At 41.2% G+C, this 15,457-nt stretch overlaps 1 protein-coding gene across 3 annotated transcripts; it reads left to right on the plus strand.

Moving 5' to 3' along the window:
* Positions 1-3,982: 3,982 nt before the first annotated feature.
* On the plus strand, positions 3,983-10,308 carry LOC115257023 (uncharacterized protein K02A2.6-like). Of its 3 annotated transcripts, XM_062854494.1 has the most exons (3): positions 3,983-5,352; positions 5,513-6,726; positions 9,648-10,308. In XM_062854494.1, the coding sequence occupies exons 2-3, from the start codon at positions 5,757-5,759 to the stop codon at positions 9,704-9,706; spliced, it is 1,029 nt and encodes a 342-aa protein (XP_062710478.1). In that variant the 5' UTR covers positions 3,983-5,352; positions 5,513-5,756; the 3' UTR covers positions 9,707-10,308. The 3 variants fall into 3 exon arrangements, with proteins under 3 accessions (XP_062710478.1, XP_062710476.1, XP_062710477.1); XM_062854492.1 differs by having other exon boundaries at positions 3,989-5,352; positions 5,513-10,308; XM_062854493.1 differs by having other exon boundaries at positions 3,989-5,262; positions 5,513-10,308.
* The last annotated feature ends 5,149 nt before the right edge of the window (positions 10,309-15,457 follow it).

Here is a 15,457-nt window from a genome sequence, read left to right on the forward strand (position 1 = left end):
GCTAACTCAAGGCAGTTATGCATTCAAACTGCTTATGTAGGGCAGCAAGCAGTTTAAATGCATAATACGGGCTGATACACGGCTTATTCAAATGCTTAGTGGTTACCTGGGGATTCAAGTCACTATAAACCAGGCTGCGAATTGGGTCCAGTGGGGATGGAAATACGCAATACTCATTAGTTGAGTACTTCTCATTTTGCAGGCTTGTCATCCCAGATAAAAAAAAATACAATAGAAAAACATAGGATTCTAATGTAACAGTACCATTGAAAACCATGCTCTCACAATAGAATTCAATGTTAAAATAACAATAGAAAAACAATAGAATCAAATGTTTCTAACTATAGAATCAAATGTGAATGAGCATTTCACATTGAATTGTATAGATTGTTAAGTTTCGTAACAATACAAAAAAGGACTTTTTTCCATACAAGTTTTTTCGCAAAACAGAAGATTCTAATGTAAATGAAATGTTGTTAATTTATATATATATGTGGAATCAAATATACCGTAGATTTTTATGTAATTGTATTGTTTCGAACTGTTTAATATGCCGAGAACTGTCTGTTTTGAACTATTTTACATTAAATTCAATGGTTTGGGGATGGTTTTCTATTGTGAAACAGAAGATTCTTATGTTTTCGAATTGTTTCAAACAGTGAAATGCTCAGTAAACGTATTGTTTTGGGTAGTGATTTTGTTTCTGGTTCCACATTTGATTCAATTGTTTTGAAATTGTTTTCTATTGTGAAGCAGAACATACAGTTTGTATTGTTTTTACATTGAATTCAATTGTTTGGGTATTGTTTCTTGTTTCTTGTTCCTTGATTCTTATGTTTTCAAATTGTTTCAAACAGTGAATCGAACGGTAAACGTATTGTTCTGAATAGTGATTTTACTACTGGTTCCACAATTGATTCAATGGTGGGAATTGTTTTCTATTGTGATACAAAAGATTCTTATGTTTTTAAATTGTTCTAAACAGTGAAATGTACGGTAAACGTGTTGCTTTGAGCAGTGACTTTATTACTGGCTCCACGTTAGATTCAATTGTTTTGGAATTGTTGTCTATTGTGATGCAGAACATATTGGTTTGCACTATTTTTACATTAAATCGAATGGTTTGGAAGTTGTTTTCTATTGTGAAACAGAAAATTCTAACTTCAACCCCTAAGTTTAACTTTACAAAAAAAATAAACTGCTTGAGCAAACCCTGAATGAAGCGAAACTGAACTATTATTATGCATTTGGACTAGAAGCTTGTATATTTTAAGCTACATTTCAAAAACAGATCGAACAATTATCAAATATTTGGATCACTCATGTAGTAAATCGAGTAATGTTTAATTGCATTGATGGTTGAAGCTTTGGCTCCCATGCCCCACAGCCAGATAACTGGGTTTAGCAGACTAAGCATTATATGTGGCAACACTATAAGCGGCATGATGGAACCGTGCCTAAGCGCGCTAAGTGTTATTAGACCACTAATGTAGTTGCATTTATTGGGTGATGAGGTACAAAAGTAACATTACAGCGTGCTTAACCTTCTTTGTGGCACTTAAAAATACTCGATATACAACAGCTTGAACCTATATTAGAAGATCGTTCGAAGCGTTCAAATGGTACATTTGTGAGTCGTTTGTTATTTACGAATGATTGCATGCAATTTCGTCACATTTGAATTAAAATTGAAATATCTATCTATCCTGGTATCCATCTATCTATCTTTATATATAAAAATGAGTTACTACTGTATGTCTATCTGTCTGACCCTAATAGACTCGGAAACTACTGAACCGATCAGTGCTTTCAGAATAAAACCACAAAGTTTCTTGATCCAGCATTCCGCATACCCGTTCTCTTCTCAGCGCTCCTAGTTCTCGTCCATGCAGCGATCAGTCCTAATCGTGCGCATTCCCACGACCGCAATGCGATCGAACAAGCTGAGAGCTAACTGCTCCTGCACAGGCTTCATGTCCTTGCGACTGCTAAAGTGATAGGAAAGAATAGTTATTTGGATACCATTGGGTATTAGTTATTCTGCAGACGAACCTGCACTTCGAACAATTTTACCGCCTACGACCAAACTGATAACAAAAAAAACTTGGCTGTCATCGATACACACTGTTTCGAAATTATTTAAAAGCAGGGTTTTTTAAACGTTCAGACCATTGAAAAACGAGGGCCCATATAGCCGAGGCGGTAAACGCACGGGTATTCAGCATGACCATGCTGAGGGTGACGGGTTCGATTCCCGGTCGGTCCAGGATCTTTTCGTAAAGGAAATTTCCTTGACTTCCTTGGGCATAGAGTATCTTCGTGCCTGCCACACGATATAGGCATGCAAAATGGTCATTGGCAGAGGAAGATCTCAGTTAATAACTGTGGAAGTGCTCATAGAACACTACGCTGAGAAGCAGGCTTTGTCCCAATGAGGACGTTACGCCAAGAAGAAGAAGAACCATTGAAAAACGGTACATTTCAATGTAGCTGATACATTCTTTTGTAAACCAATGGTTTGAACGCTGAATCAAAAAGTAACAATGAATTCAAATGTTAATCTATTGTTTGTCTATATAACAATGAAATCTAATGTGAACCAATTGTAATCATTATAAAGAATCAAATTTTAAAATATACTGTATAATACATTCACAATAGAAAGCAATGCTAACATAAAAATCTATTGTTTTTCAATTGTTGTGCCCATAACTTTAATTGTTCGTTTTTATACAGGATGTGCCTTAATGAGCATGAGCATGAGCATGAGATGACCGTACAATTCGTAGTTGCTACTCCGTTACTGACCAGAACAGTCAACATTGCACAGGGAACCAAATGGATGGGGCCTGGGCGTCCTTACGATCATCGGGGAAGGGAAGGAATGTTGGTGTGACATCCGTTGCTACTAGAGACCGTGTGTACCTCCGCATCCCCACGGTTGTCACAGGAAGGACGTTTGTTAGTGGGAAGGGAAGGGAGGGGATAGAAAGTTACATAGATCTGGATTCACATTGGTAAGTGATGTGAGCTATGCAACCCTTGATATGATTTAGTCTTCTGCCAGCCGGCTGTCGGAAGAATACAATAATTTTATTGTATGTTTGTGTATTAAATTTAATTATATACGGGTATGAATATTTTTTAAACCACGCTTATGTCGGATCCACTCGTAATAACGCACGTTTTAAGCTTATCGTTTCTCAGTCAGAAAATAAACTGTATGCAAATCCGTTTAGTGTTACTGCCAATGCTGAAAACCCGAAACCCGCGCCGTAGCTTTACGAGTAAACTGGACAACTAAACAACTAAAATCGTTGCTTTTAAGTTTCATCTATGTTCTTGTATTACTTTTTTTTCCGCGTTCCCGTGTTAATAAGATTGGGGATAATGAAACCGTTGTACATTTTTCTTATCCGCGAATGTTCGCAACGCGTAATATAAGTTGAAGGTGTGATGAACAGGAACACATTATTCGAAAAAGATATCGAAATTATGGAACTCGGCACGAATAAATCGACGCGGAAAACGTGGTCTACTTGCCACTGTATCGTACGGTAATCTTGACCTTTCTAAAGAAAGAGATACTTCGCCGTTTTGATCGCTGATTGCCTGCTTGTAAATCTGAATCTGAAATAGAAAAAAGTATTAAATTGTGATACGTTCTCCACTGTTATATTTTTGTAAATTGTTATTTATATATAGGTTAAATTTACCTCCATCCCTCTGAAACAAACGGTATATTAGCAGTGAAAAATAAATAGAATAAAATAAATAAATAAATAAATAAATAAATAGTGTAAAAAACACCAAATCTTGATCCTGGAATGTTCCTGCATTTAAATAAACCAGGCTGGAAAATAGCAAGATCAAAACTTGAAATGGTAGATCTTACACCGTAACGCACCATTCCAAGGTGATCTACCCACGTTACGGGTTAGGATGTGCTTTAATGAAATAATCAAAGTTAATGAACATGTTTGGTAGACGGTGTTAAAACAGCAGAGCCTTTCCGTAGGGACATGCGCATTTCACCCTGCACTTCCCATAACGCAAGAGGTTTTCATTAGAAGAACGAACGGGTTTGCTAGTAAAATTGATAAGAGCAAGTGTGTTTACACATTTCTTCGGTCGGTATACTCAGGTGTCCCCGATTAGCGATCAGTAGTGATGTCACACGGGAGAATGTCCCACCATCGCATCGCGAGTACACGGGCTTCCTGACTCTTGAATCTTGTGTGGGGCCGTTATCAGTCAGGTAATTGAAGAAACTCGGAATTGGACTCGGAGTTTTTCCCGCGTGGCTAAACGTTTTATGGCGTTCCAATAAAGGAAGGGGTTTTATCGAACAAATCTCATGAATTTTTCATTATCTTCAACAACAAAGTCTACCGTGTGCGGTGGCGATGGGTTTTTAGACACGAAGAAGGGGGTTCGGTAATGGGTTCGTTCGCAGCTTGGCACGACAAAAAGTCAATTCCCTTATGACAACAGACGTGCTGCAGTGCAGTGCGAGGGGATCGATTCCAATTACCCACGTCGTCGTCGGTATGAAACCTGTCCGGATGAGGACAGTTGGCCGTACTTGGCAGAGCGGCAAATGAAAAATCCTGGCCCAAGTTGTGGCAAATATTGGAACAACTGTTCGATTTCCTCTCCTGTACGGTGCAGACTAAACGTCACGCGGTAGTCATTGAGAAGTCGAGATGAGCCACGACCAAGTTGAAAGTGTTATGTCCTTTAGGGACGTGTTCTGAATTAAAATAACTAAGATGAATTAGTCTGTTGAATTAACCTATAATTATCTATTTTAATATCAGTGTGTTACCTTCTGTCATTTGATGCGCTATCAATGTAGTGCATGTGCTCGTATATGTATATGTGAAGAAGATGAATAAATACCGACCGCGATGAGCTGAGCTCAGTCGTATTCTGAACAGCAACTACGTTAGTTATACTTTTATGCTAAAGCTAAACCGAAAGCTATCCCCCCGGATTTTGTGAGATATATCATCTGTCGACGCGGAAAAACTGGAAAGCGTGCATTTTATTAGAAATACACAAGTGTAGTCAGTGCGATTGTGCGGAAGAAAATTGTGATTCTGTCGGCGGAAAGGTCGGTGAAAAACTTCGATTCCCCCAGGGAAAGAATCTTGCTTCATCAGCCGGAGGAGGATCTAAGCGGAATCGTCGGACGTGCATTCCTCCATTCTGTAACCCGGTAATTCCATTTGCCGTTGCCGGTGCCATCCGGTTTTTGGAGTGAGTAGAGTGGAAATTACTATTCTTTTATCCAAAAGAATTGAATAGTTTGCAGCTGACGCCATATTGGTCTTCGGCGGACAATAGCAGGTGACAATAACAATAGTGTTTATTGTGATGAGTTGTGAATAGTGAGACGCGGTACACAATTAATAGAACCTTTTTGAACAAAACTAGTGACTTTTTTTTGGAGATTTTGTTCGATGTTGATTTGTTCTAACAAGTGAATTTTTGTATCGTTTATTACTAGGAAAACACGGCTGATTGGCTAGTTGAAGCTCTGCTCAGTGGCAAGGGTCATTCTCCGGGCGATAAGGACATCCTACTAGCTGTAGGACAGGCGCTGATCAGCTGATATCGAATAGCCTGATCGCTATACCGGCCTCCCCATAATCAATTCGCTGGCTGACTGGCTCGTGAAAAGTGAAGGTTGCAGATCTGGTAAGCTACTCCATTTTTTGTAATATCCTGGTGTTTGGTGATTCGCAGCTGAAATGGCGCAGGCTACTTTGACGACAAATATGGAACCCTACAGAAAGGGAACGTCTTTCACTGAGTGGGTAGAACGTTTGGGCTCTGTTTTTCGTTTGAATAAAATTAGAGATGAGGACAAGAAAGACTATTTTGCTACATTGTGCGGGCCAGCTGTTTACAGCGAAGTAAAGCTCTTGTTCCCTAATGATAGTTATGACAATATTGCATATGATGAAATGATCAAAAAGTTAAAAAGTAGATTCGACAAATCTGAATCCGATATTATTCACAGATTTAAATTCAATCATCGCGTGCAACAACCCGATGAGACGATAGAAGATTTTGTGCTCTCTGTAAAATTACAGGCGGAATTTTGTTCATTTGAAAACTTCAAGGAGAAGGCCATTCTTGATCGAATTATTGCAGGGGTTAAAGATAAAGCGCTACAGACAAAATTGCTGAGTGAGGAAAATTTATCCTTGCAAAATGCTGAAAAACTGGTGGTCACTTGGGAGATGGCGGCCAGCAATGCAAGAAAAATGGGTACAAATGATTCTTATGGACATATATCCTCCCTCCGCCAGCGTGGTCCAGCGGGTTCAGCTTTTAAAAAGCTTGAGGAAACGTTTCGTTTGGCCTCAGAATCCTCTATTAACACTAATCAGCGGGGTCCGGTGAAAAGTCGTTTAGGCTACCAGAACCATCAGGGACAACGGCCATATATTCGGCAAAAGCAAATAGGTTGGAACAAAGGGTCTTCTAAACAAAAAGAGTTTGTTGAAGATAGGTTTTGTGAATTCTGTGGTTCAAAAGGTCATTTGAAGCGCAAATGTTTCAAATTGAAGAATTTGAAAAGAGACTCTGTGCAATTTATTGAGGACTGGAACACAGAAAATGGCGTTAAGAAAGATGGAGATACCAGTATCAGTGGACTTTTCAACCGGCTTAGGGCTGACAAATCAGACAGCGAAGATGACGACATGGATACAGGTGAATGTATGATGGTTTCTTCTATCAATAGAATTAACAATCCTTGCTTAGTTAACTTAGTGGTTGATGGCAAACATTTAAATATGGAAGTCGATTGTGGGTCATCGGTTACAGTCATTGGTAAAAATCAATATTTCAGGAATTTTAACAAACCTTTAAGTAAATGTAAGAAACACCTAGTGGTAGTTAATGGCAACAAATTGAATATAATGGGAGAAGCAAATGTTTCAGTAAACTTTAAGGGAAAAACTGCAGACTTGCAACTGTTGGTGATTAACTGTGAAAATGAATTTATTCCGTTGCTAGGTAGAACATGGCTTGACATATTTTTCAACAATTGGAGAGATTTTTTCACTGGTTCCTTGGCTGTCAATGGTATGGTTGAGCATAATATTGATACAACAATTAGTGAAGTCAAGCAAAGATTTCCAAAAGTTTTCATCAAGGATTTTTCTTCGCCTATTCAGGGTTACGAAGCAGAGCTTGTGCTAAAAACCGATTCACCCATATTTAAAAAAGCTTATAGTGTACCTTATCGGCTTCGAGACAAAGTTATTGATTATTTGGGTCGTTTGGAACGGGAAGGGGTCATAACTCCGATTAAAACTAGCGAATGGGCCTCGCCTGTGGTTATTGTCATGAAAAAAAATAATGACATAAGACTTGTTATTGATTGCAAGGTCTCCATTAACAAATTGATTATTCCAAACACGTACCCTTTGCCAACAGCTCAAGACTTGTTTGCTGGTTTGGCGGGTTGTAGAATGTTTTGTTCGCTTGATTTAGAAGGGGCATATACCCAGCTATTGCTAACTGAAAGGTCCAGAAAATTCATGGTTATAAATACAATTAAAGGGTTATTTGTTTACAATAGATTACCCCAGGGAGCGTCCTCCAGCGCATCAATCTTTCAGCAGGTGATGGACCAGGTCTTAGATGGGTTGGACTTTGTTTATTGTTATTTAGATGATGTATTAATTGCAGGTGTTGATTTTAATGATTGCAGGGAGAAGCTTTTCTTAGTCCTTCAAAGATTAAAAGACGCTAACATCAAAGTTAATTGGGAGAAATGTAGATTTTTCGTTCCTGAGCTTGAATACCTCGGCCACGTTTTGAGTGAAAAAGGACTGTCTCCTTGTCCAGATAAAGTTGCAACAATTCAAAAGGCAAAGGCCCCCAGAAATACTGCTGAATTGAAATCGTTTTTAGGTTTGATCAATTATTATAATAAATTCATACCTCATTTATCTTCCAAGTTGTATTATTTGTACAACTTGCTGAAGAAAAATGTTAGATATGATTGGGACGCAAATTGCAATGATGCTTTTGAAGTTAGCAAATGTTCTTTATTATCGACAAATTTTTTAGAATTCTATGACCCTAAGAAGCCAATTGTGATTGTTTCAGATGCCTCGAGTTACGGATTAGGCGGGGTGATTGCCCATGTAGTTGATGGAGTTGAAAAACCCGTATGTTTTACATCTTTCTCCCTAAATTCAGCTCAAAAATCTTACCCAATACTTCATTTAGAGGCCCTTGCATTAGTGTGCACTATAAAAAAATTTCATAAATATCTGTATGGCCAGCATTTCACTGTCTTCACTGACCACAAGCCATTAGTGGGAATATTTGGAAAGGAAGGGAAGAATTCCATATTTGTGACTCGCCTTCAACGTTTTGTTATGGAGTGCTCAATATACGATTTTAATATTGAATATAGGCCGTCAAATAAAATGGGGAACGCAGATTTTTGTTCGCGTTTCCCCTTAGAGCAACCAATACCAAATGGTTATGACGTTGAACTAATTAGAAATATTAATTTTTCAAATGATCTTCCCATAAATCACAGTATGATTGCAGCTGAAACCAAAAAGGACGAATTCCTGCAAAAAATTATTTTTTTCATGCAAAATGGCTGGCCAGAGCGGGTCGAAAAACAATTTGTCAATGTTTTCGCCAATCAACAAAATTTGGAATTGATAGATGAATGTTTGTTATATCAAGAGCGTGTAGTTATACCAAAGGTAATGCATAAGGATATTCTTAAATTGCTCCATTGTAACCATAATGGTATAGTTAAAATGAAGCAAATGGCCCGCCGTACTGTATATTGGTTTGGCGTAAATAGTGACATAGAAAAGTTCGTGGCTCGTTGTGAAACGTGTAGCTCTATGGCAATTGTACCAAAGCAAAAAATTATATCTAAATGGACATCCACCACCAAACCTTTCAGTAGAATACATTTAGATTTTTTCTTCTTCGCTAGTCACACGTTTCTACTAATTGTTGATAGTTTTTCGAGATGGATAGAAGTGGAATGGATGAAAAAAGGGACGGATTGCCCTAAGGTTCTTAAGAAATTGATTGCATTTTTTGCACGTTTCGGGCTGCCAGACACTTTAGTATCGGACGGGGGTCCTCCTTTCAATTCTCAGTCTTTTGTTAATTTCTTGGAAAAACAAGGCATAAATGTACTTAAAAGTCCTCCTTACAATCCATCCAGCAATGGCCAGGCGGAAAGACTAGTAAGGACAGTTAAGGAGGTTCTGAAGAAATTTTTGCTTGACCCAGAAGTTATGAGTCTTGATTTGGAGGACCAGATCAATTTATTCTTATTTAATTATAGAAATACTTGTTTGACGGAAGATGAGGAATTCCCATCTGAGAAAGTGTTGTCATTTAAACCAAAGACTATCATTGACCTAATCAACCCAAAGAATCAACCAATAAAAAACACCCCTAGTCATACGGATCACTCACATGATGAGGTTTTATCTAAATCTAATGGGGCTCATATTAAGGACCCTTTGGACAACCTGATGAGTGGTGATACCCTATGGTATAAAAATCATAACCCTCATAATCCAGCTAGATGGTTGAAAGCAGTGTTCATAGCAAGAATCTCTCGTCATATTTTCCAGGTGGCAATTGGAAGCGTGCGAACAACAGCGCATCGCACTCAAATACGACCGTATACTGATCCGGATCATTCGGAGCGACCCAACGTGATGCTCCCAGTGCCGAGCTCTCGTGACATGGCTGGTCCTAGCACCGTACCGTTGTCGGTCGATTGTGATGAACTCGAAGCGTGTCCAGCGGAGCCACCCAGTACAAAGCGGAAGAGGAGATTGGTCGAGGCATCACCCGTCACTTTGAGGCGATCGAAGCGCACTCGATTTAACAAAACTGATCCGAATTATGTATATTTTGCGTAGTGATAAGGTGCAAAAAATGAATTAATGTTCATTCAAATTTTAAAGTGTTGATTAACGTTGAACTTTCGAAGGGTGAAGAAGATGTTATGTCCTTTAGGGACGTGTTCTGAATTAAAATAACTAAGATGAATTAGTCTGTTGAATTAACCTATAATTATCTATTTTAATATCAGTGTGTTACCTTCTGTCATTTGATGCGCTATCAATGTAGTGCATGTGCTCGTATATGTATATGTGAAGAAGATGAATAAATACCGACCGCGATGAGCTGAGCTCAGTCGTATTCTGAACAGCAACTACGTTAGTTATACTTTTATGCTAAAGCTAAACCGAAAGCTATCCCCCCGGATTTTGTGAGATATATCAGAAAGGAATGGGGTGAATGAATCGAAAAGAATCGTTTAGCACTAGGCTTTCTATGCGTGTTCGATGAGTTCGGTCGGTAATCCCTTTCGGTTGTTTGGACTCGAAAAATGCACATATTGCACGCGTTTGTTAGATCGTAAAAGGTTTTGCACTCTTATCTGCTACTGATTCGTTGTGGGAATTCGGGAGCCACAAATAATGTATGGACATGGAGAGCTGATGTCTATATTTTCTGACACAATTTGGGACCATTTGTGTGGAGTGTAGATTACCCCAGAGAATTGCTAGAGAGTTGTAGGTATATGAATAATTAACAACGTCTATTTCATAATTTAAAAAAAAACAGAAAACAGTTCCTCTTTCATCATTTGGATTTTGCGTCGAACTTAAGTATTTTTTTTTACTTAATCATTTATTTAAGGCTCATGCGCCAACAGGCATAACGGAGCCGAATTCAGTTAAAACTATTTACAATTTCATGTTTTTGTCTTATAAACAGACGAACATGCTCGAACAAAATTGCTTGAAAATCTTGTGTAAAGAAAAAACAAGCTCAGTAGCGACATCGACGGTGACTATCCCACTCAAAAACTTGTTTCGACACCATGATGGCGCTTTCTGAAGAAATATTTCACTAGCGCACCTTTAAATTTTCCTACTCAGATTCTGAGCTGTATTTGCTTAAATAACAAGATGTTAATGATTATTTCACTAATCCAGCAACAAAATTTGAGCAACCCATTGATAATTAGTTTCATTATTTTCAATAAGAAACAAGATGAACAAGAATTCAATTAATGTTTTCCAAGTAAAACCAACACATTCTCTTAGTGGAACTATACTAGGGTGCACACTTGGTGACATTAGCGCCAAAAGGTAAAACAACGGCAAATTTGTACCCCGATTCGAAATTTGACAGCTCCGCGTAGTGGCCACATTCCCAGTTATTTCAAAACAACCGTTGCAATGCTTTACACAACTGCACTACATGAGCTTGGACGTCTGTTCTTGTGTTTAAGAGGTTAATGATTGATTCACTTCATATTCAAGTGTTTCAGGTCTAATTCACTTCATATTCAAGTGATTCAGGTTCCATTCACATCATATTCAAGAGGTTCAGATCTGATTCCCTTTATGTTCTAGTTATTCATGTTTGTGACATTTTAATCCTAACGATTCAAGTCTGATTATTCAAGTGATTCAGGTCGGTTTCGCTTCATGTTCAAGCAATTCATGTTCACTCACTGATTCACTTGATATTCAAGTGGTCAAGGTTCCATTCACTTCATATTCAAATGATTGAGGTCTGATTCAGTTCATATTCAAGTGATTCAGTTTGATACATTTCATGTTGTATTGATTCATTCACCTGAATCAGTCTGAATCATTTTAATCCAAGTGATTCAGGTCCAATTCACTTCATATTCAAGTGATTCAGGTCTGATTCAGTTGATATTCAAGTGATTCAGGTCTGACTCATTGATATTAAAACTGCTTGCCATTGTGACGCCAGCGACCTTCCGAACAACTTTGCTGAAGTAGAATGAACGGTTTGATTCAACCGCATCATACCTGGCAGCGGTTTAAGGACAACGATTGACCGTATCCTGGAACGTGAGAACTTTGAATAAACCAGCACGTATTGGGCTCCTGGATCGTGAACTGCCGAATGTCAGCGTTAACGTGGTAGCTGTCCGTTGGCCCAAAACCGGAGAACGCGAATTCCTAGCGTTGAATCCCATCGCCAACACTTCATTCAAGTGCCACATCCTTTACCGTGGCAGCGATAGTACAAAACGTGGAGTTGGCTTCATAGTGATCGGGAAGCAGATGAAGCAAGTTATTCGGTGGAAGCCTATAAGCGACCGAGGGCTGCAAAACGGTGAGTCGATAAGGAGAGCGTCCAATATAGCTCTGGTCCTCACAAGTTCCTACCTCATGCTTCCACGGGTCAAGCGATGACAAAGACCGCCAGCTAAGAGTTGTGTGCTTAGCTGGTAGTGCAGCCTGGGCACTGTTGTCCTTCTGACTTCAGCTAGATTGAGGAGGTACGATCTGAGCGTCTGTTCACCAAGGAGGTGCGGCTCAAACAGCGTCTGTTCTGGCATCCAGCGGCTGAGTAAGAAACGCTGCACCACGCCCAGCTAGATCCAAGGTGGTAGCCCCATCAGCGTGGTCGTCCTAGTGTTGGTTGGGACGTTAAACAGAACTGGCACGATGGCCCTCCGGCGAGACAGGAATGTTGGCGTAGGCCTAATAAGTCACCCGTAAAAATCCCCATTGCGAATAACATAGGAGAAAACACGACTCGATACAATCGGCAAAGACCCACGCGACGAAATAAGGACTACGATTGGAAAACTGGAACATGGAATTGCAAGTCACTAGGTTTCGCAGGATGTGACAGGATAATCTACGACGAACTACATCCCCGCAACTTCGACATCGTGGCGTTGCAGGAACTTTGTTGGACCGGACAGAAAGTGTGGAAAAGCGGGCATCGAGCGGCTACCTTCTACCAAAGCTGTGGCACCACCAATGAACTGGGAACAGGATTTATAGTGTTGGGCAAGATGCGGCAACGTGTGATCGGGTGACAGCCGATCAACGCAAGGATGTGCATGTTAAGGGCCGTTTGTTCAGCTACAGCATCATCAACGTCCACTGCCCACACGAAGGGAGACCCGATGACGAAAAAGAAGCGTTCTACGCGCAGTTAGAGCAAACATACGATGGTTGCTCGCCGCGTGACGTGAAAATCGTTGTCGGCGACATGAACGCGCAGGTAGGAAGGGAGGATATGTACAGACCGGTAATCGGGCGAAACAGCCTGCACGCCGTATCGAATGAAAACGGCCAGCGATGCGTAAACTTTGCAGCCTCCCGTGGTTTGGTAGTCCGAAGTACCTTCTTCCCCCGCAAAGATATCCACAAAGCCACCTGGAGATCCCCCGACCATCAAACAGAAAACCAAATCGACCACGTTCTAATCGACGGTAAATTCTTCTCGGATATAACCAATATTCGCACATACCGCAGTGCGAATATAGATTCGAATCACTACTTAGTCGCTGTATGCATGCGCTCAAAACTTTCGACAGTTATCACCACGCGTCGAAGTCGAACGCCGCGGTTCAACATCGAGCAGCTGCGTAACGTAGAAGTGGCTCAAGACTACGCGCAGCAGTTAGCAGTGGCCCTACCAACGGAGAAGCAGCTTGGCGCAGCTACACTTGAAGATGGCTGGAGGGACATCCGATCCGCCATAGGCTCGGCTATAGCACTAGGCTTCGCGACTCCGAATCACAGAAACGACTGGTAGGACGGCAAACCAGTTGAAAAACGTGAACAGTTGAAAAACGAGAAGAATGCAGCATGGGCGAGAATGCTGCAACACTGTACGAGAACGAATGAGGCACAGACAGACGCGGAACAGGCAGAACTCAGTCTTTCGGATGAAGAAGCGCCAGCAGGAAGAACAAGATCGCGAAGCGATGGAAGAGCTGTACCGCGCTAAGGACACACGAAAGTTTTACAAGAAGCTGAACCGCTGGCGCAGAGGCTTTGTTTCACAAGCCGACATGTGCCGAGATAATCACGGGAATATTCTCACGAGCGAGTGTGAGGTGGTCGAGAGGTGGCGGCAGCATTACGATGAGCACCTCAATGGCGACATTGCAAACACCGAAGGTGGCGCGGTAACAGATCTAGGAGTACGTGAGCAGGACGAAGGATTTCCAGCCCCTAACCTCCAAGAGATTGAAGAGGATGTTGGCCAGTTGAAAAACAACAAAGCCGCTGGAGCAGATCAACTACCAAGGGAGTTACTAAAACACGGTGGAGAAGCACTGGTGATAGCACTACACTGGGTCATTACCAAGATTTGGGAGCAGGAAGTATTACCGGAGGAGTGGGTGGAAGGTATCATGTGTCCCATCTATAAAAAGGGCGATAAGTTGGATTGCGGGAACTATCACGCGATCACACTACTGCTGCCTACAAAGTACTCTCTCAAATTTTATGACGCCGTCTATCACCGATTGCAAGAGAGTTCGTGGGGCAATATCAGGCTGGATTTATTTATGCCGCGAATACAACGTGCCCACACATCACTTGTTCATCGATTTAAAATCGGCGTATGATACAATCGATCGAGAACAGCTATGGCAGATTATGCACGAATACGGATTCCCGGATAAACTGATACGGTTGATCAAGGCGACGATGGATCGAGTGATGTGCGTAGTTCGAGTATCAGGGACACTCTCGAGTCCCTTCGAATCTCGCAGAGGGTTACGGCAAGGTGATGGTCTTTCGTGCTTGCTGTTCAACATTGCTTTGGAAGGTGTAATAAGAAGAGCGGGGATAAACACGAGTGGAACGATTTTCACGAAGTCCGTTCAGCTGCTTGGTTTCGCTGATGATATTGATATTATAGCTCGTAAATTTGAGACGATGGCGGAAACGTACATCCGACTAAAGAGTGAAGCCTGGCGAATCGGATTAGTCATTAATGTGTCGAAGACAAAGTACATGATGGCAAAGGGCTCCAGGGAGGAATCACCGCGCCCGCCACCCCGAATTTATATCGACGGTGACGAAATCGAGGCGGTTGAAGAATTCGTGTACTTGGGTTCACTGGTGACCGCCGACAACGACACCAGCAGAGAAATTCATAGGCGCATTGTGGCAGGAAATCGTGCTTACTTTGGAGTCCACAGAACTCTACTATCGAATAAAGTTCGCCGTAACACGAAGTTCTCTATGGGCACGAAACATGGACCCTACGTGCAGAGGACCAACGCGCCCTTGGAGTTTTCGAACGGAAGGTGTTGCGTACCATCTACGGCGGAGTGCAGATGGAAGACGGGACTTGTAGAAGGCAAATGAACCACGAGCTGCATCAGCTGCTGAGAGAACCAACCATTGTCCATACCGTGAAAATCGGGAGGCTACGGTGGGCGGGTCACGTCATCAGGATGTCGGATAGCAAACCGACTTCAATGGTTCTCGAGAGTCATCCAACCAGTACAAGAAGACGTGGAGCGCAGCGAGCTAGGTGGGTCGACCAAGTGGAGGACGATCTGCGGACCCTACGAAGAGTGCGGAACTGGAGACAAATAGCCATGGACCGAGTGGAATGAAGTCGG

Source organism: Aedes albopictus, chromosome 2, assembly GCF_035046485.1.
Source record: "Aedes albopictus strain Foshan chromosome 2, AalbF5, whole genome shotgun sequence".
In the NCBI taxonomy this organism is placed as follows: domain Eukaryota; kingdom Metazoa; phylum Arthropoda; class Insecta; order Diptera; family Culicidae; genus Aedes; species Aedes albopictus.